General features: G+C 40.1%; 1 protein-coding gene across 1 annotated transcript in view; it reads left to right on the top strand.

Annotated features, from left to right (window-relative positions):
• Positions 1–22,300, top strand: part of LOC150077524 (paired box protein Pax-6-like) — a 107,169-nt gene that overhangs the window by 76,508 nt on the left and 8,361 nt on the right. The window contains exons 4-8 of the mRNA XM_090386910.1: positions 2,533–2,767; positions 10,850–10,996; positions 12,429–12,511; positions 19,948–20,135; positions 20,370–20,605. Of these exons, the coding sequence (XP_090243036.1) occupies positions 2,533–2,767; positions 10,850–10,996; positions 12,429–12,511; positions 19,948–20,135; positions 20,370–20,605 (889 nt within the window). The remainder of the gene's footprint in view (positions 1–2,532; positions 2,768–10,849; positions 10,997–12,428; positions 12,512–19,947; positions 20,136–20,369; positions 20,606–22,300) is intronic.

Here is a 22,300-nt window from a genome sequence, read left to right as displayed (position 1 = left end):
TCTGGAATGATCATGGCCAGCGTTGCAATTACCACAGAAGAGAAACAAAGAAAACGCCGAAGAACGTCTCCGTTGACAACAAGAGCAATCTGCTGCGTTATTTATCGTGCGCAGTGGCAAGGGTTAAGGGCCGTCTTCCTTAAATATGTAAACCACTCGAGTAAAAACAATTTGTTTACACACGCTGTCGTGCAGCGCTTAAGGGAATTAACAGACGCGGTATTTAGCGAAATTGCCTGAAATCAGATGTCAACACGAGCACGCGCGCAAGAAGTGCTCTTCCCCGGTGAGAAATGTTTCTTGTGGTGATTAATTGAATCGTTCTGCAGAGGGCAATGGTAGCATTCAGACGAAGGAGAAACACGCCATTCTTCGTTCCCACGAGAAGCCAAATGGGTGAATCAAAATGGAAGATATGAAACAACGCAAATCATTTGTCCTCTCCCATTATATACTTGTGAGTGATCAGTATTTTCCCTCGACGAGTTTATTATTAATTTAATTGCAGTATATTATGGTGCGTTTGCCAGCATTGCTGGAATATCAACCCATAAATCAGGCAACTTCTTTTGGACTATCAGCCCATTGTTGTAGACAATTCTATTGGAATATTAACTCTCAGTTGCAGCCGAATTCTGTTGAGCTGTCAGCTCATTATTGTAAGCAGATTCTTTCATTCTATCAATCCATTGTTGCGTCGAATTCTGTTGGACTATCAGCCTATTGTTTTAGCCGAATTCCATTGGGTTGTCAACCCATTGTTGTCAGATTCTTTCAATCTATCAACCCACTGTTGTAGGCAAACTCTTTCAGATTATCAATCCATTGTTCCAGTCGAATTCTCTAGGAATTGCAGCCTATTGTTTTAGCTGAAATCTGTCAGGCTGTCAACTCATTGTTATAGGCAAATTCTTTCAGACTATCAACCCATTATTGCAGCCAAGTTCTGTTGGACTGTCAGCTCACTGTTTTAGGCAAATTCTTTCAAACTATCAGCACATTGTTTTAGGCAAATTCTTTTAAACTATCAGCACATTGTTGTAAGAATTCGGGGCTATCAGCCTTGTAGGCAAATTCTTTCAGACTATCAACTCATTGTTGCAGCCGAATTCTGTTGGACTGCAGCTCACTTTTTTAGGCAAATTCTTTCAAACTATTAGCACATTGTTTTAGGCAAATTCTCTTAAACTATCAGCACATTGTTGTAAGAATTCGGGGCTATCAGTCTTGTTGTAGGCAAATTCTTTCAGACTATCAACTCATTGTTGCAGCCGAATTCTGTTGGACTGTCAGCTCACTTTTTTAGGCAAATTCTTTCAATCTATCAGCACATTATTGTAGGCGAATTCTTTCAGACTGTCAACCCTGTTGTAGCTGAATTCTGTTGAGCTAGCAGCTCATTGTTGTAGACAAATTCTTTAAAATTAGCAGACCATTGTTACAGCCGAATTCTGTTGGCCTATCAACTCATGGTTGCAGCCAAATTCTGTTGAACTGTCAGCCCATTGTTGTAGCCAAATTCAATTGGTCTATCAGCTCAGTGTTATAGCCGAATTCTGTTGGTCTATCAGTCCAATGTTCTAGCCGAATTCTGTTGGACTATCAGCTCAGTGTGGAAGCCCAATTCTGTTGGTCTATCCGCTCATGGTTGCAACAAATTCTGTTGGACCTATCAGCTCACTTTTTAGGCAAATTCTTTCAAGCTGTCAGCACATTGTTGTAGGCAAATCCTTTCAGACTGTCGACCTGCTTGTAATCGAATTCTGTTGGGCTATCAACCCATTGTTGTTGCCAAATTCTATTGTTATATCAGCTCAGTGTTCTATTCGAATTTTATTCGACTATCAGCTCATAGCTGCAGCAAAATTCTGTCGGACTGTCAGTTTATTGTTATAGTTAAATTCTTTCAGACTATCAACCCATTGTTGTAGCGGAATTCTGTCGGACTATTAACTGATTGTTGTAATCATCTGCTGGGCTATCAGCTGTGGCCGAATTCTGCTGAATAGCTTTTTTTCGGGCTATAAATTCAAATGAATTTGCTTAAAAATTCGAAATTTGAAGCTTATCGATTTCATTTTATGAGAAAGTTTGCGTTGCAAATAGAAATTCCTGGTATGTGAATAGGAACGATTTTAGAACGCACACAAGCAGATCAAAGTTCGAAGGTCCTTCAAAAAAGTCTCATTTTGACTGTTGGGAATTAGAAAATTTGCTTTAAGTTTTATGATCAGCGACTTAGGCCATATTGCTCCGCGTTTCCAGGAGAAAAAACCATATACCTCGCCAGAGACTGACTAACTCAGCCATATTCTAAAAAAAAAAAAAAAAAAAAAACTATAAAAATTCCTCACGTTATCGACGGAACTCGAACTGAGGTCTTGTCCACCCGCTGTGGGGAGTACGCAGATCCTGGCAACTGTTCTACCCATGAGGGCGTTCGACATTTCCGTGATAAGGTGAAGGGAAGGGGGATTTGTGTGGATACCATCTTCCTGTAAGTAACCATCTAACGGTTTCATTTCGTTTCAGGTTTCCTCTATCAATCGGGTGCTAAGAAACTTGGTGTCTCAGAAAGAGCAACAGTCCCAAGTCCAAGCTCAAGATGCCGTGTACGACAAGCTACGCATGTTCAATGGACAAGGCTGGCCGAGGCCAAATCCATGGTACCATGGCGGAACGACGCTAGGGGGCATTGCTGCCAACTGTCTGCCGTCTGTGAACTCTGTGAGCATCCCTGCGGAGAATGGACAGATGCAGAAGAAAGGTGAGGCACGTAAGGACAGCGCAAAAACCATTTCTTGCCCATTTCCCCTAAATTTCTAAAAGTGTTCTTTGAATGAATGTAATGGCGTCATTGGAAGTTCGGAAGCACTCGGGAAATATCGGAGATCAGAATGTCTCCGTCTTTGTCTTATTTCTCGGGTTTAAGTAGTTGGGGTTGGCTTTAATTTGCACGTGCGCTCGTTTAAGTAAAGTCGCTTCTAATTTCGCGTTTAATGCGTGCGGCTGCGACATCCACTTGCAGTTTCCATGACAGCGAGATGTTTGAAAGTTGCTCATTATCTGGCAACTCGCTGTAAAAGCTTACATCCGAGATAACGGTGTTTATCTGCGACGTTTCGCTCGTGTCCTCGTGCAGGGCACGGGTTAGTTACACGGGACCTGTATCTGCGACAAGGTGCTCGGCAGCGGGGGTAATCGGGCGGAAACTCCGATAGAGTGAACAGGAAGGTGCCGTTATCTGCGGGTTAGATTCGTGTCCTCTGAAGCTGTTGTGGCGTCGTATACTGCTGTGTCATCCCCGTGTCCTTCGCGTTATCGCCCCCCCCCCTTAACACTGTTCAGAAAACGCCTATTGTGAAAATAGCACCACCAGTGACGCCATCCGGCAGATTTAATGCGAAGATGATGGCGCGGATGAGTGTAGACGGAGTCGGCCATTATGAGAGTATTAAAATGGCTGCCGGTGTTGTCTTTAATTTGTGCATGCAAAGAATCATTAGGGGAGCAATGATTAAAAATCATTCGCTGCACATCTTGCGCAGCAACAATGGATCGAATGAACAATGAAGTGAGCATTGTTGCACGCTGTTTTCCAACGATGCTAAATGTTGCCAAACTACAAGTATTCTCTCTCTCTTTAGCTCCCTCTCCCTCTCTTCTCTTTCTCTCTTTCTCTTCGCCCTCTTTCTCTCAACTCTTTCTTTCTATTCTTCTCTCTCCTTTCTTTCTTTACCTCCCCTCTCGCTTTCTTCCTTCTCTCTCTCTCTCTCTCTTTCCCTATTTTTTTCTTCTTTCTCCTCTCTGTCTCTCTTTTCTCTTCTCTTTTTCTTTTCCTTTTCTTTCTTTCATTATCTCTTTCTTACTTTCTGTCTTTTCTTTCTCTTCTCTTTTTCTTTCTCTCTCTTTCTCCTCACTCCTTTTCTCTACTCTCCCTCTTTATTTCTCTTCTCTCTCTTCTTTTTTATCTTCTCTTTCCACTCTTTCTTTTATTGCTTCACGTTTTCTTTCTTTCATTATCTCTTTCTGTTCTCCCACTTCTCCCTCTCTATTTTTTTTATCGCTGTCTCTCTTCACTTCCTTTTTTCTTTCTCCTCTCTCTTCCTCTCTCTTCTTTCTTTCTTTTCTCTCTCCCTTTTTCTCTTCTTTCTCCTTTCCCTTTTCTTTCTCTTCCTTTTTTTTTTCATTATCTCTTTTTCGCTCTTGTCTCATTCTCCCTCTTTTTTTCTTTCTTTCTTTCTTTCTATCTCTGTCTCTTAATCTTCAGTCTTTATTCTCATCTCTCGCATATTCTCTCCTTTTTCTCTTCATTCTCTCTTCTTTCTCCTCCCTCCCTCCCTCCCTCTCTCTCTTTTGTTTTTTTTATTCTTTCTCTATATCTTCTTCTTCTGTTTTTTATATATTTCTTTTGTGATCATTTCTCTCTCTCTCTCTCTCTCTCTCTCTCTCTCTTCTTTCTTTCTTCCTTTTGTCTCTCTCCCTCTCTCTCTCTCTTTTCCTTTTTCTCTTTTCTCCTCTCCCTTTTCTTTTTCTTCTCTTTGTCTGGCTTTCATTATCTCTTTTTTTTTCGCTCTTCTCTCTCGCTCTCCTCCCTCTCTTTTCTTTCTTTCTTTCTTTCTTTCTTTCTTTATCTCTCTGACTCTCCATTTTCGCTCTATATTCTCTTCACACGCGCATTCTCTCTTTTTTTTCTTCATTATCTCTTCTTTCTCTTTTTCCTCCCACTCTCCTTTTCTCTTCTTTTTCTTGAACACACACACCATCCTCTCTCTCTCTCTCTCTTCTTTTTTTATTCCTTCCCTCCCTTCTTGTTTCCTCCTTTCTTTTATGTATTTCCTTCGCAATCATTTCATTCCTGTCTTAATATTTCATTCTCTATCTCTCTCATAGATACAGTAGTGATAATTTTCTTCTGCACTCCTACTTTTATATGAGGGATGTAAATTCATCTCCTCGCAGCGAAGAGGCGTACAAAGAAGAAAATGCAAAGGTCTATTAAAATATATTTTCTTTCTGGAATGGACATCTTAATCTAGAGTTCCTGTAATACTTCGACGCTAAACCTATTTTTCATAATAAGAGGGCTGTTTAAAAAGAAGTGGCAACTACCTCTACTTTTTCTGGCCAAAGATGTAACTACGTATTGCAGCTGCTCTGAACCATATTAACGAAGCAAAATCATCCCTTTAGAATAAAAACTTCTGCTATAGAACTAGTGATAATGTCGGTTCGACGTGGACATAAAGGGCGAAGACTGTGTAAAAAAGTTCAATGTCATGTAGCCCCTCCCACCATTCTCTAGACACTTGTAATTTCAGTTTGTTGCAAAAGATTCAAAAACCGCTCAGAGGTCGACGCGAGGCATAATGCTAACAGTACGTAGCTCCTTCGCCACTCTTCAACAGAATCATCATAAGCTAGTCAGTTACCACTACTTTCCGAACCACCCTCTTAATAATTGGCGAGTTATAAGATGACGTCACGATTGCAGATTTTGTTAGCGTTTTATTCAGTTTCTTCAAACCTCTAGATGCAATACATTTCTCTTTTTAATCAAAATTTTCTTCAGAATCAACAAAGTTCTCCCGAACAGAATAACCCATCTGCTGCAGCCAGTAGAAACAGCGCCACCTGCAGTAAACTTATCGCTAAAAGTGACAACCATTGTGTCGTGCATTGTACTTCTAGAAAACATGCAGTTACCCACAACTGCGCATCTATTTCTCCCATCGCATCTTTTTGATATTTATATTACATCTCTGCAGTCTCCTCTTCGCTTTATCTTTAAGTAGAGTGGAAGTTTATTCACTGACGACGTCTTCTGCGTGATGAATTCTCACGTTTTTTGCTGTCTGTCGCCTCGAGCCGAAACTTATTCCGTACTTGGAAAAGTCAACCCGATGACTCCAAAGAAAGAAAAAAAAAAAAAATGGTCGCCGACGTTATCGTCCCCGCCAAGCTATCCCCAAAGGACGCGCGAAGGAACAGAGAGGTATTTATCAGAGTGCACGAGATTTTGCTTCCACCGCTGTCATCACGTGATTCTTACAGCTGGTCGAGCCGAACTAACAGCCAACGGGAGATAGCGAACGCCTAGAGGGCGTTCCTCTAACGCGGTTACCACCCAGTGGAGCGCGAGCTACTGATAACGCCGCGTTCTCTAATTCGGGAATAGGTGAGGACTCGCTGAGCTCGGTCCGTAGTTTGGGTCTAAAAACTATGGCGAGGGCCTCGTAATTACAGTCGTAAAAGACGCTACTACAGTCGGTAAACGGTATCAGTTGCAATTTACTCCACGGTGGCTTGAGGTGGTGAGGAAAAAGTTTTTGATTCGTCCCCGCCTCTGCCCACTTCCAGTTGCACTGGGCATTGCAGCTGAAAGTGTAATTTCGCTTAAAAAGATCGTTTTTTACGCCCCATTCCACAGTCCCTTCTCATCCCCTTAGAGCTTTCTCCTCAAACACCTGTCACATTGACATTTGGCGTATTTCAAGTATACGTCATATGCTAACACGACGTATATAGCTGTTTTCATACGTCAAATAATATGACGTGCAGCTTTTTAAATACGTCAAATTCTAATATTACATGCGGCTTTTTGAACACGTCAAATTCTAAAACGATGTATAGTTGTTTGCAATACGTCCATCCATGGCGTATAGTTGTTTGCAATACGTCCATCCATGGCGTATAGTTGTTTGCAATACGTCCATCCATGGCGTATAGTTGCTTGCAATACGTCCATCCATGGCGTATAGTTGCTTGCAATACGTCCATCCATGGCGTATAGTTATTTGCAATACGTCCATCCATGACGTATAGTTGTTTGAAATACCTGGAACACTAAGCGTGACGTGTACTTTTTTTGCAATGCGTAAAATACCAAACGTGACGTATGGTTGTTTGCAAACTTCATATATTAAGCGTGACGCGTACTTTTTTGCAATGCGTAAAATACCAGACGTGACGTATGGTTGTTTGCAAACTTCAAATATCAATATGACCTATTTTGCGTATTGTAACAGACTAAAGACAAGATTCTTTTCAGACTTTTTTGAACATTACAGAAAGGAGATGAAACTTTTCTAGAGGCTTGAAATGAAAATGCAGAATTCTTTATCCAAGCAAAGCATCTCTCTGAAAACGACTGGCCTGGAAGTTTCTAAATTTACACCTCATTTATTATGGCAATTGGTCTGTTGGTTAACAGCCTGTGCACAATCCTTCTAAACCTTCTGAGCAGTGCACACATTCTGCCAAAATTGATAAAAATTTGTGAAAAATCTAAATTTTTTTCTTGATTTTTGAAGAAACCTGATGTGATGGAAACAAATGGAAGTCATTTTTGAAATCAGCATCAGAAAATTATTCAGAAACACTCTTTTCTGGGAAAACATTGGTGAATTTTTTTTCAAAATGCATGGTAGTGTAATCTCTCTCTCTCTCTCTCTAATGTCAGCACCATTTTAAAGACTTCAGAAGCGTCTTGTCACTTCGGAACGATTTCATGTTGAATGTCCTAGGAAGCAGATTGCATTTAAACAAGAATAGTTAATATGCTGACACCTTTCTATTGATAGTTGTTCACCTTCTATCCAAACACCATGTGTCAGACACAACTATAAATACACTACTCCACAAAATTCATAAAACAAAATAAAATATGTTTTTCTCAATATTTTAATGTGAACAGCGATGCTGAAGGCGAATATTTGATATACATGTAATAGACATCCTGGCATTCAAATTCCGAGTAGCCAATAGAAATCGCTCTACCACCTTACAGAGCCGCACGTTATGCAAATTATTCATGCCTATAAAAATACTAGTTGGGACCACATCACTTCATTCCCGTTTTTTGATATGCTCAGTGGGATAGCCACATCTCCAGTCCTGAGAATCGCAAGTCATCGTTATTACATGAATCGCAAGTCATCGTTATTAGATGACTCTTTGAGATGGCGGGCCGTTGGACGACTTGACTTGAACCATGACAAGGAGAGCTGGCCAAGGTCTCCCGAGGGCATTTTCAACCAGAACAGACAGCTATCTGGCTCTAACAGCAAGATGGAACTCTACGATGCCCCGTAATCAACTTCTCTTGAGGTTGCTGCGGCCACAGGTGAAACATTTCTAATTGGACTGTGTTAAGAAGGCTCAGTTCAAGTGGACTCTACGCAAGGAAGCCAGCGGTTTGTATCCCAATAACCCCAAACCACTGCAGAGCTCGTCGAAACTGGTGCCATGAACATATGACTCGGAGCCCTGACAAATGGAGTACAGTTCTGTTCTCTGACGAGTCCCGTTTTAGCCTACAAACAGATTCTAATCGTTATTTAATCTGGAAACAACGAGGAATGTGGTACCATCCCCCCAACATCAGAGAAAGGGAGACTTACGGGAGAGGCGGTGTTCTCGTGTGGGACTGAATAATGATCAGCGGCCGGAAACCTCTTCATGTTTTTGATAGGGGTACCATAACTGCGCACAGGTACCGAGAACAGGTCCGCGAACCCTGTGTGAAAATTTTTAGGCGTATGGTTAGCGTAGATTTTCTTTTCCTGCACGACAACGCCACTGCACATAGAACTCAAGTGGTGGAGGAATATCTTGAAACTGAAGTTATCCAACGACTGCTGTGGCCAGTACGATCACCAGACTTAAATCCGATTCAACATGTGTGGGATGTCCTTGGGCGTCGCATTGCACGCCGACATCCAACTCCTCGGTCACTTGGTTCTCAGGTGCTGCGCTGGTGGAAAAATGGGATTTGTTGCCACAGAATCTTATAGACACCTTATATTGAGCATGGTTCACTGCTGTTAGGTCTGTTTAACCGTTGGAGGGGAGCTTATGACGTACTATGACCATATTTTCGAGCACCTTGTATCGACTTCTGTAATGTGACCTTTTTTTGGTAATTCGAATACAACCCCCAAAGACGTCCCTTATATCTGTCGGAAGTTTTTCGCTGTCTCCTCATTTCATCGTTATTCTATGGTACCCCGCCATACCAAATTTTGGCCTGCTTCATCGCAAGCTGCACGAGTTGCACCACGTTTTCTATGTGTTCTGTTAATTTTGTCGAGCAGTGTATATTTGTAGAACCTTGTGACCGCATGTGGCCCCCTGAAGACAAACAGAAAATTTATTACTTTAAAATTACCTCACATGCACTCCTTGGTTATTTTAAGGTTTAGATTCGATATTTAATGTATTCTTTTGACAATATTTTTAGTCTTGAATAATTTTGTGACATGATTTTGCAGTAATATTTCACTACAAAGCAAAAACAGAGAAAATTTAGAAGTTGTTGCAAATATTGCAGTTCCGTTTCAAACAGTTCCTTTTATTAATTAAAATGTATACCATTATGCAAAACTTGAGCAGCACAACATCTTATTAATTAATATATTTCCAACTTATATTGTAAACATCCAATGAATGGTTCATTAAACACAAAAAAAGATGGCGCTGACTTGCAGATGCGGATTAACGTGCCACCATGGTAACGCAGCGTATTCATCAAACGCTCTTTTAAGGGGCAGACAGGGAAGCGAGTCTATTCCTCATTCAGCGAACCAAACATTGCTAATGTGTTAAAATGTCTGAAACGAACCACCTGATTGAGTGTTTGCTTGTTGGAACCACAATAAAAATTAAATTTTATCTCTGTAATGCAGAGATAACATTGTGTTTTCCCTATGTGCGACATGCAGATGCAATAGAGGCATCTTCATCTTACAGGACAATAATGCCCAACCATATCGAGCAAGACTAGTTGGCCGCTATCTGGAGATGAACACCATTATCTGTATGGCGTGGCCACCGCTATCTTCTGACTTCAGTCTTACAGAGCACGCTTGTGGTGTTCTTGGGAGTTATACTGGGCTCGCACTTTAGGACTCAGTGGGCACAATGGTCAACTGAACTACTTGTAGCATCATTGGTAGCATGTACCTCTGTGGCCTGTACTGCACTCGGGAGACATCTTAACTCCCTCCTATTGGCCAGCAATTAACATTCCATCGATGATTTCACTATTGAACAGTATGTTATCCTCCACGATTTGGGCATGGTATTCATTGTCATTGATGAATTGTAATCTACTTGCGAAGCTGCAATTGAATGTTTCCACAGATTGTTTCCAGTATACTTGCTTCTGTTTGCAAACCCTTGGTTTTCTGATGATTGTACAAGTTGTTTTCAAACCTTCTCTGTAGAAGGTTTGTAATGCTGCCAACCAGATTTCTGAAACATCTGTCCGAATGGAAAAGACAACTTTTGACAGTTAAATTATTATTAATGATTTATTGTGTTGGAAGCAATTCCTGTTTAATTGTCTATTTAACTTTTCCGATTTTCTGTTCTATATAATCAAATTGTTATTAAAGGATTCTTGTGAAATTCAACTCTTTGGTCTTCGCGTAAGCCAATCTTTGATATTGCAATACACACATTATTATGGAAAAGATGTCTTAACTAAATCATTTATAACTAAGAAAGGAGGCAATTGCTGTAACGATCTTAAAATGATCTTTCCGATCGCCATGCTCCAGAGCTGCATTGATATCCAAGTAGAACATCGCATTCTCAAAATAGTGTCCACTAAATTTGTAATGGTAGAATTTTATGACGCCAAGCCCAAGATAGCAACCATAAACAGTTACATAACCTCTCAGATGATGGATAAAGTGGGAGCCTTCACTAAGCCTGCCCGCAGGGCTCTTTGACTTTTAGTAGAAGACAACGCAATATTTTAAGTCTGAACCATTTGCTTCACAATTAGATGCAAAAAAAAGTTTCGTGTACTTTTCCTGTCTCATCCAGTAACTCCTTGTTTCAGACAGCGGCAGTGTTTCCGACGGCTCAACGAGAAGCGATCATAGTCCAAGTGGGGACGAAGACAGTACGGCACGGCTGCGACTGAAGAGGAAACTTCAAAGGAACAGGACGTCCTTCACGCACGAGCAGATAGAGGCACTAGAAAAAGGTAAGAAAAGTATAAGTATCTTTAGATCACACACACACATGTTACTGCCTTCCTTCAAATTCAAAAATATTCTAAAAAAAAAATAAATAAACAACCAACCCGCTCAAAACTATCAGCAAATACATAGCACTGGCCAAAAAAAAAAAAGTACTTTTGTTCATTATCAAATTGGGCAGTCTTTGTTTCGAATAACGTCATGTGTGCGACGCTGTGTGGATTCTATACGGCGTTTTAGTGCGTTTTGGTCTAATTGTAACCATTCTTCCAGCAAAATGTCGCGTAAATCCGACAGAGTTGGGGGAAAGAGGACTTCGTTGCTGAATGGCTCTCTGCAGCATATCCAACCATTCTCAATACGATTGAGATCGAGTGAATGTGGGGACCTGTGAAAATGGTGGAAGTCCGTGTCGTGTTCTCCGAACCATTCTTGCACGATTCTGGCACGATGCACTGTTGTATTGTCATCCATAAAGTACCATCACCTTCCGGATACAATTATAACATTGCATAGTGCAATAGATCTGATACAAAATTCAGGTACTCTGTAGATGATATTCCACCTTCCATCGGTATCGATGGAACCAGCCCTTTCCAACAAAACATTCTCCATATCATCTCCAGATGTTTGGGTTGTCTTAACAAGGCAAGCAGGGTCCATCACTTCGTGAGGTTCTCACGAAGCGATGGACACATTTGTGTGTCAATCGCCACACTTTCTGCGTGCCATTAGCGCAAAACAAAGCGTATCGTTATTTGTCTGACTACGTGACTTTCTTCCATTGTTCCACTGTCCAATCACGAAGTTCTCTGTTTTTCTCTGAAATAAATAGTTTTCGAATAGAACTGCCAGTACCCATTTTTTTTTCAATTCCCTGCGCATGGCATGGATTGAAATTGGGCAGTTATGGATTTGACTAAATCAGATGTTATTAGGTGCACACTGAATGTTTTATTTTTCTGTACAGTTCCCCTTAGAGTACGAAGACTTCGCTCCTGAAGTATTGTTTTTCTACCACCTTTACGCCTTTGAGATGTGGAAAACCCGCTTTCTTTCCAGTCATTAAAAACCTTTGATATGGATGCTTTTGAGAAACTAGTTATGTCTTTCGTTTCTTGAATCGTGGCTTCTGCTAATCCATGAGAAGACCTTTTTCAAAGTCTGATAGATCATGTTCGCATTTATTTGCATTACTTCTGCTATGACTATCTTAATACAGAGGTTCCTACTTTTTTGGTCAGTGTGTGTAGTTTTGAGCGTTTAAGACCTCCCCACTCATCAAGTATAAATCGAACTAGCCATCGATAGTGATTTTGTATACACAATCCGTTCTCCTTGTAACAATATGATACCATGTAGAAGATATTGATTAATGGACTTTGATTCTTCCAGCCGATCCTGGCTCGTTTTAATGACTGTATTTTATCCTTCTAGAATTTGAGAGGACCCACTACCCCGATGTATTTGCGAGGGAACGGTTAGCTGCCAAAATCGACTTGCCAGAAGCTAGGATACAGGTAAGCGATTCGTCTTGAGCATGCAATATGTTAATATCTTTAGAAAATTAATTTAGAGCTCAGTTGTTTCAAAATTTGGAGAAGATCCTACATAGTGGCTGCTGTAACGAGCTTTTATTAAACATAATCTTCCAACAGACTAATTAAAAAAAAGATTTCCGTTTCTGTCTCGAGGACATGCACAACTCAGGAGGACTATGCACATCAATCCAATCGATCCCTTTGAGTACCTTTGCTGTTTTGTTTATGTTGCTATAGAGTTTGGGAATAGGTCATTTAGTAGATTCAGCGAACTTAAAAGAATACTAATTCTTTAAGTTCTTAAAGAATTACGAATTCTACAGTTAAAGAATACCAATTATTCAGAATTTTATAATGACTTTTGGTGTTCCTCATATCATCATAACAATTCAATTCATTACACTTATCAATCTACGCCACGCGTTTCTTCTCAAGAGCTGGTGTATAAGAGACAGCGTTTCCTCCTCACCACACCGGGTGGAAAAGACCTGAGTTCGAGTCTGTCGATGATGTGAGGAATTTTTATGGGTCTTTAACTGAGTTAGTCGGTCTCATGCGAGGATAGCATGGTTTCTTCTCTCGGAAACTCGGATTTTTCATCCAACAATCAGAAAATCGATCAGCAATTTACAGACAGTATGTACGAGGCAATATGGCCTTAGTGCTCCTAAAACCCTAATATAAAAAAAGTAGTGTTTCCATAACTTTATAAACAGCCCTCATAATTACTCACAGTCAAAATATTTGAAGCAATTTAAATCGCAGATCTAAGTAATATTTTCTGCATCTTAACGTACTTTATTCATATTATATAATTAGTGTTACTTGAACCTCCTTCGCGATGCTAAATGCCCATTCATGAAATTCCATCGGTTCTTGATAGTTTGAAGATTTAGATACTCAATAAAGAAGGGATAAAGACATTCCAGGATTGTGCCAATATTTTATGTAGCCAATGGTTTCGGGCAGAATCATTTATATTTTGTCCTTTGTCTGCTATTAAACTCTCATCCTCCCATATAAACAAAGACATCGCTGTGTTGTTTGTGGACGAGTTTCGATCCATAATACCGCAGATGCTACCGACAGTTAGAATGCATTGCCCGCATAAAGCACGGAATAAACATCGCGGTTAAAACACAATTACTGAAGCACAATACAGGTTGAAGGAACTAGGAAAAAGAAGCCCTCCTTGTGTGGGTTTCCGAAGAAAACTGTGAATAGAAAAAGACAGGAAGTCTTTTATGCACCGCGAACGATGAACTCTTTGGAGACATCAAAAGAATCGCCGAGAATTCAGTGATAAAGCGAAGACGTTTGAAATGCATCTTAAAGAGGTAAATGTTCGAAGTCCCCGTTGTTATTTCAAATATCTGGGGTCTTTCCTTATCAGACGTAGTTTATTCAGACTTATTTCTAATAAGAACCCTCCCTTCTAAAATTCCAGAATGGATTGATCTAATCTATCTGCGTATAAATAAAAACTCGTCTGTTATTCAAGAAATGGTGTGGGTTAATTTCGAAACTTTGCATTCGTATTAAAGTTTCCTTTCAGCCACTGTTCGTGTTTTGAGGTATTAACAAAAGCTGGACTTCGTTATTTTGAGTTTGGGTTTTATACCCAAAGTTTTTCTTCCTGCATTCTTTCATTTAAGATAAATTTCCTGGTTATGTTCTAGGCTGGACATATGGCAGATAAGTTCAAACCCACAACAATTACTAATAAAAATAGAACAAGTATTTAGTGGTATTGTAGAGGATCGAATATGCGCTGTGTGAATCACCCTTCCAGCACGCTTGCCCTCATTTACTGAAGACCTCCGAAATCTATAGCGAAATAACTGCATACATACGAAATGTGAACTTATTCCTCCTAAAACCATGCTTCTGAAGTACGGGATAATGATTGATATAGGAATGAACATTGAGGAAAGACCCTAAATGATAAATTTCATTGCTGTTATCACTCTTAGAGACAATAGTAATTTTGGTAGATTTATAAGACATCCAGAAAGAGATCCTCTGAAAGTAGTGTATTATAGTAAGAATTCAGGAAAGAACCTCGTGGATAACACAGTTGGTTTAATCACAGTCCTCCCCACGCTGGGTGGAAAAGACCGGCGTTTGAATCCCATCAATGACGTAAGGAATTTTTATGGGTGTTTTGCGCAACGTGGCTGAACTAATCAGTCTTAGGAGATGGTAGCAAAGTTTTTTTTCTCCTGGAAACTCGGGTTTTTCGTCCAATAAACAGAAAATCGAAAATTGGGATCCAACGTATCAAAGCATAACAGTTTTGATACTTTTGTTAACTGGATTGTGTTTGTAGAAAACATGCGTTGTAACATTTTTCTTTCCTTAATTTTTCTACTGATGTTTTTGTTTCTCCATTGTTTTTGTCCCGGTTTCACATATTTTGGTACATACATGAATAATGTAACCGATATCAGAAACACCGATTTCTTTCGTTATCAGTTTTGCGAGCTTGGTTTGTTTTATTTCTTGCAATCCATGTTTCCTCGGTTTAACGTTTAAGTTTAAATGCAGAATTTTCCAGGAGATCGGTTGGTGAGTAACTTTGTTCAGCTGCTTTAACAGTCAATATTCAACTGCCTCCATCCTCTTAATTTGTTAGAGAAGGCTGAAGACCAGTTAAAGACACCACACATCGCAACTGGGTAGTACAAGCATCTTGTGAGGAATGGAATTACTATCTGAAGTTTTGAAGTTCCAGTAACTTCTTCTTTGATTGTGCATCTGGTTTGTGTAAATTTCTTTTAAGTTTCAGGCTGTGTGGAAATTTCTTTTAAGTTGTTCAATATGCTTTTTGAATGTGAACTTACTATCCTATGAGCTCCAGATCCTTAAGTTATTCAACTCTCTTGGTTGCTTGTTGTAGTGTTTTATGCACATTGCGCAGTACATAATATGTCTGTAAATTTTGTGGTTGGTTGTTGTTGGGTTTTATGATCATCGGCGACTAAGGCATGTTGATCCTTGTATATTGTCTGTAAATTGCGTGTGTTTTGAGGTCGATTTTCTTTCCTGAAGGAGAAACCCGAGTTTCCGAGAGAAAAACCATGCTACCCTCTCCTGAGTCCAATTAACTTAGCCACGTTGTGAAAAAGGCCCATAAAAATTCCTCCCATCATCGACGGGATTCGAATTAAGGTCTTTTCCACCTGGTATGGAGAGGACGGCGATCCTACCAACTGTGCTACCCACGAGGGCTGTAAATTGTGTGTATTCTGTGGTTGATTTGCTGTCTGCTTCTCGAAAAACCCACGCTGTCCTCGCCTGAGACCGAATAACTCAGCCACATTGAAAAAAAGACCCATAAAAATTCCTCACGTCGACGGGACTCGAACTGAGATCTCTTCCAACAGCGTGGGGAGGACGGCGATTCTACCAAATGTCCTGTGCACGAGGTCTTCAGGGAAGTAATGCCCTCCTAGTAGCACAGTTGTTATAACCACCGTATTAATGGGAATTAGGAATAGGAATTAATGTTTGAGCTGTTGGAGTGAAAGAGGGTTTAGCCATATTAGAATATAAAACTTAGCCAGAAAATTACTATATTAGAATTTTTAATTTTTAGAATTATTAGAATTTATGAGTTCAGGAGGGTGAATAATTAAAGTTTCAGTACATTGAGACACCAGTGCACCTGTCTTAATGCAAAGAACTGTGGGGTAAGGATGGGCAAATACCTCGGAAGGGCTTATTCTGAAATGTTTATTAGGAGAACGAAAGTATGACTAATACGTGCAACGGGTATCAAAATATGGGGAATACGTAGAACATATAGGAACCCGTCTCCGACCCGCGCTAAGCAGCTATAGCCGAGAGGGCTATAGCTGCTTAGCGCTATAGCCCTCTCGGCAAAATATTGAAAACACGAATCTTCCATTTCTTGATATGATCCCAAAATTCCATAAGCAACCAAGCGGATTCTGATTCATTACAAGCAACTGTTACTAGTGGCTGTTACAGTCCAAACAAAAAATTTCAATCTATCTATCCTTAATGACATTTTAATAATTGTCGATTTTATAATTGATCCCACTAAATCTGGAACGTCTCATGCGAATTACATGTCTTTAATAATTGTATAGACACCGGGGGAAGAGTCAACAAACAGACTAAAGGAATACCAATATCAGCAAGAATTGCTTCTCTGTCGAAAACTTATTGGATCGATGTCCTCCTCACACCGGGTGGAAAAGACCTGAGTTGGAGTCCCGTCGATGACGTGAGGAATATTCATGGTCATTTTTCACAAAGTGGCTCAGTTAGTCGGTCTCAGGAGAAAGGGAGCATGGTTTTTTCTCCCGGAAACTAGGGTTTTTCGTCCAGGATACAAAAAATCGACCACAGAACACACACAATTTACAGCCAATATACAGGAAGCAATATGGCCTTAGTAGCTGATGCTCCGAAAACCCTAAAACAACAACAACAATAACAACAAATTTATTCCTACACCACTTCAAATCGCAGTTCCAAAAACAAAATGACCTAAAACTATCTGCGTATTGATTCGTTGACGACCTGGCTGTTTTCGACTGTGGTTTTCACAAAATACATAAAGAAAGTTATCCTAAAGAATTCACACTAAAGAAAACTACCGACAACACGGACATTTTAATCTTCCGAGATTTAGAAATTACACAATAAAAGCGCAGATGAAAAAGTAATTGTAAATTTATACGATAAAAGAAATGATTCCAAACTGCCCATTTCTGTCAATTTGATTCCAAGATTTCACATAAAATCCACAAAAATATCGTTTGGACTCATTGCAATAGATAGGTACGTATTTGTCATATCAATACAAGCACTTAAAAAATTGTTTCAAAAATTGGATAGAAACAATGTTCCTCCAAAATTTATCAGGTTCTGTATTTTTTGAAAAGCAGCTTTGGCTAAATAAACGCTTCTTTCGATTACAACATCACGCTAAAAATGTAGCTATTTATCACACCATGGAATTAGCCATTATACACTGAGTGATCACTGAATTATGACCACCTATCTAATATGCTACCTTCAAGGTAGCATATTAGATAGGGAATAGACATTCCCTATCTAATATGCTACATTTCGCAGCATCGGGAATAGACTGTTGCGTGTCCATATGACTCACTTCCCGTTCCAAAACATCCCACAGGTGTTCAATTGGATTGAAGTCAGGCGAATTTGGTGGTCAATCTAGATGGGTGATATCTTCACCGTGTTCCTCGAACTACTCGCGCACAGTGCTGACCCGATAACACAGCGCATCGTCTTCTTGGAAGATCCCGTTTGTGTCTGGGAAAAATTGCGACATGGCAGGGGGGCACATGATTTCCTAAGAGTCGCCGGTAGATCTTACCAGTGAAACGTTGGTCCATACGCACCAGACATCATAGTTCTTGTCAAAACTTGCCTCATATTAAGCAACACAGCCACCTTTCTGGATAGTGGGCAACGTGCATAATGAAGGCGTCTGTAGGCGTGTTGTACCAGATATTTGAACTCATCCGACCTACACAATCGTTTCCAGTCCTCCAGTGTCGAACCAGCGTGTTGTTGACACCGCAGAATTCTCATTCGACGATGATTAGCGGTGAGGAGGTGCCTCTTGGGTCGTCTGCTGTGGAGCCCCATACGTCTGAGTGTGAGGTACATCGTCATTTGGGGTATTGTTCTTTCATTCCAGATATTGTGTTGCGATGTCATCTGTTGCACAGTGACCTACCATTGAGTCCATACAACGCGCTCACCGCGAACATCCATCTTTACAGTTCTGTCAGCGGGAGATATTTCGACTCGTTCGACACTGTTCTGTGCACACCTTAACCACAGTGGGCCGCGAGCAACCGACAAGACGTTCCGTTTCCAATATGGAAGTATCCAACGCACGACTCCCACAATCATGCCCTTTTGAAACTGCTACTTTATCTCTTTGACTTGCACAACCAGAAACCAGATGCAAATTATCACTACTCTCGTCTACGAAGCTTTTCGGTTTGTTATACTTTGAGCTATGGAGGGGGGGGGAGAAATCATAATTCAGTGATCACTGAGTGTATATAACCTTTGGCACTAAACCATCGGTATTGTTCTATTCAATACCGATTGAATTGCTCATGAAGAAAACCCAGAGTTTCCGGAAGAAAAATCCACCATACCCTTGCCTGAGACCCACTAACTCAGCCACGTTGTGAAAAAGGCCCATAAAAATTCCGCGCATCATCGACAGGGCTCGAACTCAGGTCTTTTCCACTCGGTGTGCGGAGAACGGCGATCCTACAAAGATGCGCGGAATTTTTATGGGCCTTTTTCACAACGTGGCTTAGTTAGTCGGTCTCAGGCAAGGGCAGCATGGTTTTTTCTCCCGGAAACTCTGGTTTTTCGTCCAGAAAACAGAAAATCTATCTCAGAACACATGCAATTTTCAAATACCTGTGAATCACTATCACGAAGAAATCAGACCTCGAGGAAGAAATACGAAGTCGCATTGAAATCATCAGAGTAACCTTCAAAAAAATGAGAACGCTTCTTTGCGATGACAACATCAAACTGAAATTAAGGCAACCTATGGTCAAATGCTACATCTGGTCTCTACTTTTATATGATGTCGAGACATGGACTCTCAAGGCAGGTTCCCTGAATCAACTAGAGGCATTCGAAATGTGAATACATCGCAGGATGTTGCGAATATCATGGACGGACTTAGTAAACAACAACGAAGTCCTCCTCAGAGCAAGAACATTAATAACTACCATTAAATGTAGGAAAATCTCTTATCTTGGCCATATTCTGCGGGAAGAGAAATTTTTTCTACTTCTATTGATTATAAAAGACAAGATTGAAGGCAAACGAGGGATTGGTAGGAGACGAACATCTTGGCTACATAGCATTCAACAATGGACCAACATTCGAAATGTAGAAGAACTGCTTAAATTAGCGGAAGACAGGAATGATTTCTCCTTAGTAATGGCCAACGTCCGAGGGACCGGACAAGGCACATGAAGAAGACACTTAAGAAATCCTCCAGATCTCTGAACTTCCCTCATGTATCTTTAAGAACCATATCAAACCAGCTATCCGGCTGTTTGGTTTGACTCTTCGCCCCCAACGTTGGCGAACTTGGTGATATGGTAGTTTACCTACTGCGTCTATGTACTGTATTTTACGATAGGTTTGATGCCAGGTGACAGATGAAAAGTGCGTTTATCAGTAAGTAGCACAATTTATTTCAGTAAGTTTATTATGCCTTTGAGAGGAACAGCAATAGATGCTTTGCACCGAACCTCTCCGGTAGAAGTACTAATGCTTCAGTTTCTGCATATCTTCAGTAAGATTTTAGTTAAGCAATTAAACTTGGTCTTCGATACCTTGTCTTCAGAAGAACTTATTTTTCGTTGCAGGTGTGGTTCTCTAACAGGAGGGCGAAGTGGAGAAGAGAAGAAAAACTAAGAAACCAAAGGCGAGTGGTAGAACAGACCACCGTACCAACCAACCCTGCCACAGGTCGCATTGCCATCAACCCAGGTTTTCCTAACTCCCTGTATCCTGCCATAGGTCAGCCAATTGGCAGCATGGCAGATTCCTACACGTAAGTTGGCTTTACTTCAAATAATACTTAGTGCTTAATTCTAATCGTTGATGTACCAAAAAGTTTTTTTAGTTATCAATCCTTAAACAGTCCATCTATGAACTGTTTTAATCCATCTAGTTCAATACAAATAACGAAATCAGTAGTAAATTTAGTTTTGAATTAATTTCATAGAAAAATTGGAATTTTAATTATTTTAATAATTTAATAATTAAATTTCTTCTTTTTCTACAGCACTATTCCTTCAATGTCAAACTATTCGATGGCCAATAACATGGCGCCCAGCTCGTGTCTTCAACAACAGGCGACATCTTATTCCTGCATGTTGCCATCAGGAGGCGCCCGCACCTACGACTCCTTGACACTGGGTAACTATAGTCGACCGCCGTGTCCTTCCAGCCAGCCTCACGTAATGCAACCAATAAACGGACAGTTCCCCACCGTGAATAATGGAGGTGCTGCATCAACAGGTACGTGGAAAAAATTCTGTCTCGAGACGTAGTCCAATAGTCCACTGTGTTGACCAAAGTCTCGAGATGTATTTTTAAATACTAAGCTCATTTTTCCCAAGCGGACGAGTTAATTAGTTTCGAGTGAGAGTTTCCTAGTCTATTATACCGTGTAACCATGCTATTTGCGGGATGAAAAACTCATTTAATGTATGAAAGAAAATTTATTCTTATTTTCGGGAAGAAAAACCGGAGTTTTCGGAAGAAAACAAGTTTTTCATCCAGAAAATAGTAAAAAGAACACAAAACACAAACTCAATTTATGACACAATCCACTGAAACATCGTGGCCTTGGCTTCAGATGATTAAATGCATATTCTAAATAATCGAACAAAACCCTATTATTAGCACGATGTTAGATGCTCACACAAAGAACTATTGAGGACTGTCTAAATCGATAGTTTCCAACAGTGAACAACGAATGGACTTTTTCGTCCACTTGAAAAACCTCTCATCACTCAATAATTTAATTTAAAGCGCAATATTTACCTCAACGATGTAGAAGCTCCATCTTAAATTTCAGAGTTATATCGAAAAAAAAAATAAACAGATATTTGTCATCGCGACTGTGGTATATTCTGGAAAAGTGGATGTTTTACTTTTTGCAAGATTATTTCGATAAATAATTCTTATTGCCCAAAGTTTTTCCTGGACACGATATTCTTTGTATTTGCTTTCATTCTGTAAGTCGACCTACATATCCGAATCTGTATTCATTATGCATTATACAGTCTATTACTTTATCATTTGCTAGACTAATGGTTTCGACTTACAAGTTATCAACATTTCTGTCTAAGCAATTTGTCCTACATTCATGTTTTTCGATCTGCTCTAATGTTTCTCAGACTCCTCGGTGTTTTTACTTTTTGCCTTCATGCATTTCTACAAAAAAAAGTCCCTGATGTGATGCTAGAGTTGTTCATTGTTTATTACAGTCATATACATTGCCATAGCAACAAAAAGCTGTTTTCTTTTTTTATCTAAAGAGCAACTTTTAACGTTTCACTGCAAAGCGCACGAAGTTGTTGTTGTAGGGTTTTAAGGGCATCAGCAACTAAGGCCATATTGCTACGCGTATACTGTCTGTAAATTGCATGTGTTTGAGGTTGATTTTCTGTTTGCTGGAAGAAAAACCCGAGTTTTCAGAAGAATAAACCATCCTACCCTCTGAGGCCGACTAACTTGGCCACATTGTGAAAAAGGTCCATAAAAATTCCTCACGTCATCGACGGGTCTCGAGCTCATGTCTTTTTCACAATGTGTATAGAGGATGGCGATCCTACCAACTGTGCTCCCCCACGAGGGCACGGGTGACAGTTTATAACCAAGAGTAACATGGCTGTGCACCTTCCTCACCCCTTTATTCCGCAATTAGAGACCTTGTGATTTCTTCATGTTCCCCAAAATTAACTCACGGCTTCAGTGGACAGAGATTTAATGACATTACTCATATAAGAAAAATCGCGAGCGTACTGATGGAACATCTGAAAATGAGTTAAACAGCAGCAGAATCTCTGAAATCGGTGTATGAAGTTTCGGAAGAAGAGGTCTCGTTGCGCGGTGTGATCGGGATCATTAATTAGAGACTAATCATTAAGGAGAGTTAAGTCGATGTTTTATTTGACGCTAATCGAAATATTCTCAATTAATAACTCA

The sequence above is a fragment of the Mastigoproctus giganteus genome, chromosome 12, assembly GCF_048544385.1.
Source record: "Mastigoproctus giganteus isolate SK-2022 chromosome 12, ASM4854438v1, whole genome shotgun sequence".
NCBI classification, from domain to species: Eukaryota; Metazoa; Arthropoda; class Arachnida; order Uropygi; family Thelyphonidae; genus Mastigoproctus; species Mastigoproctus giganteus.
This window is presented reverse-complemented; position numbering and strand designations above follow the sequence as displayed.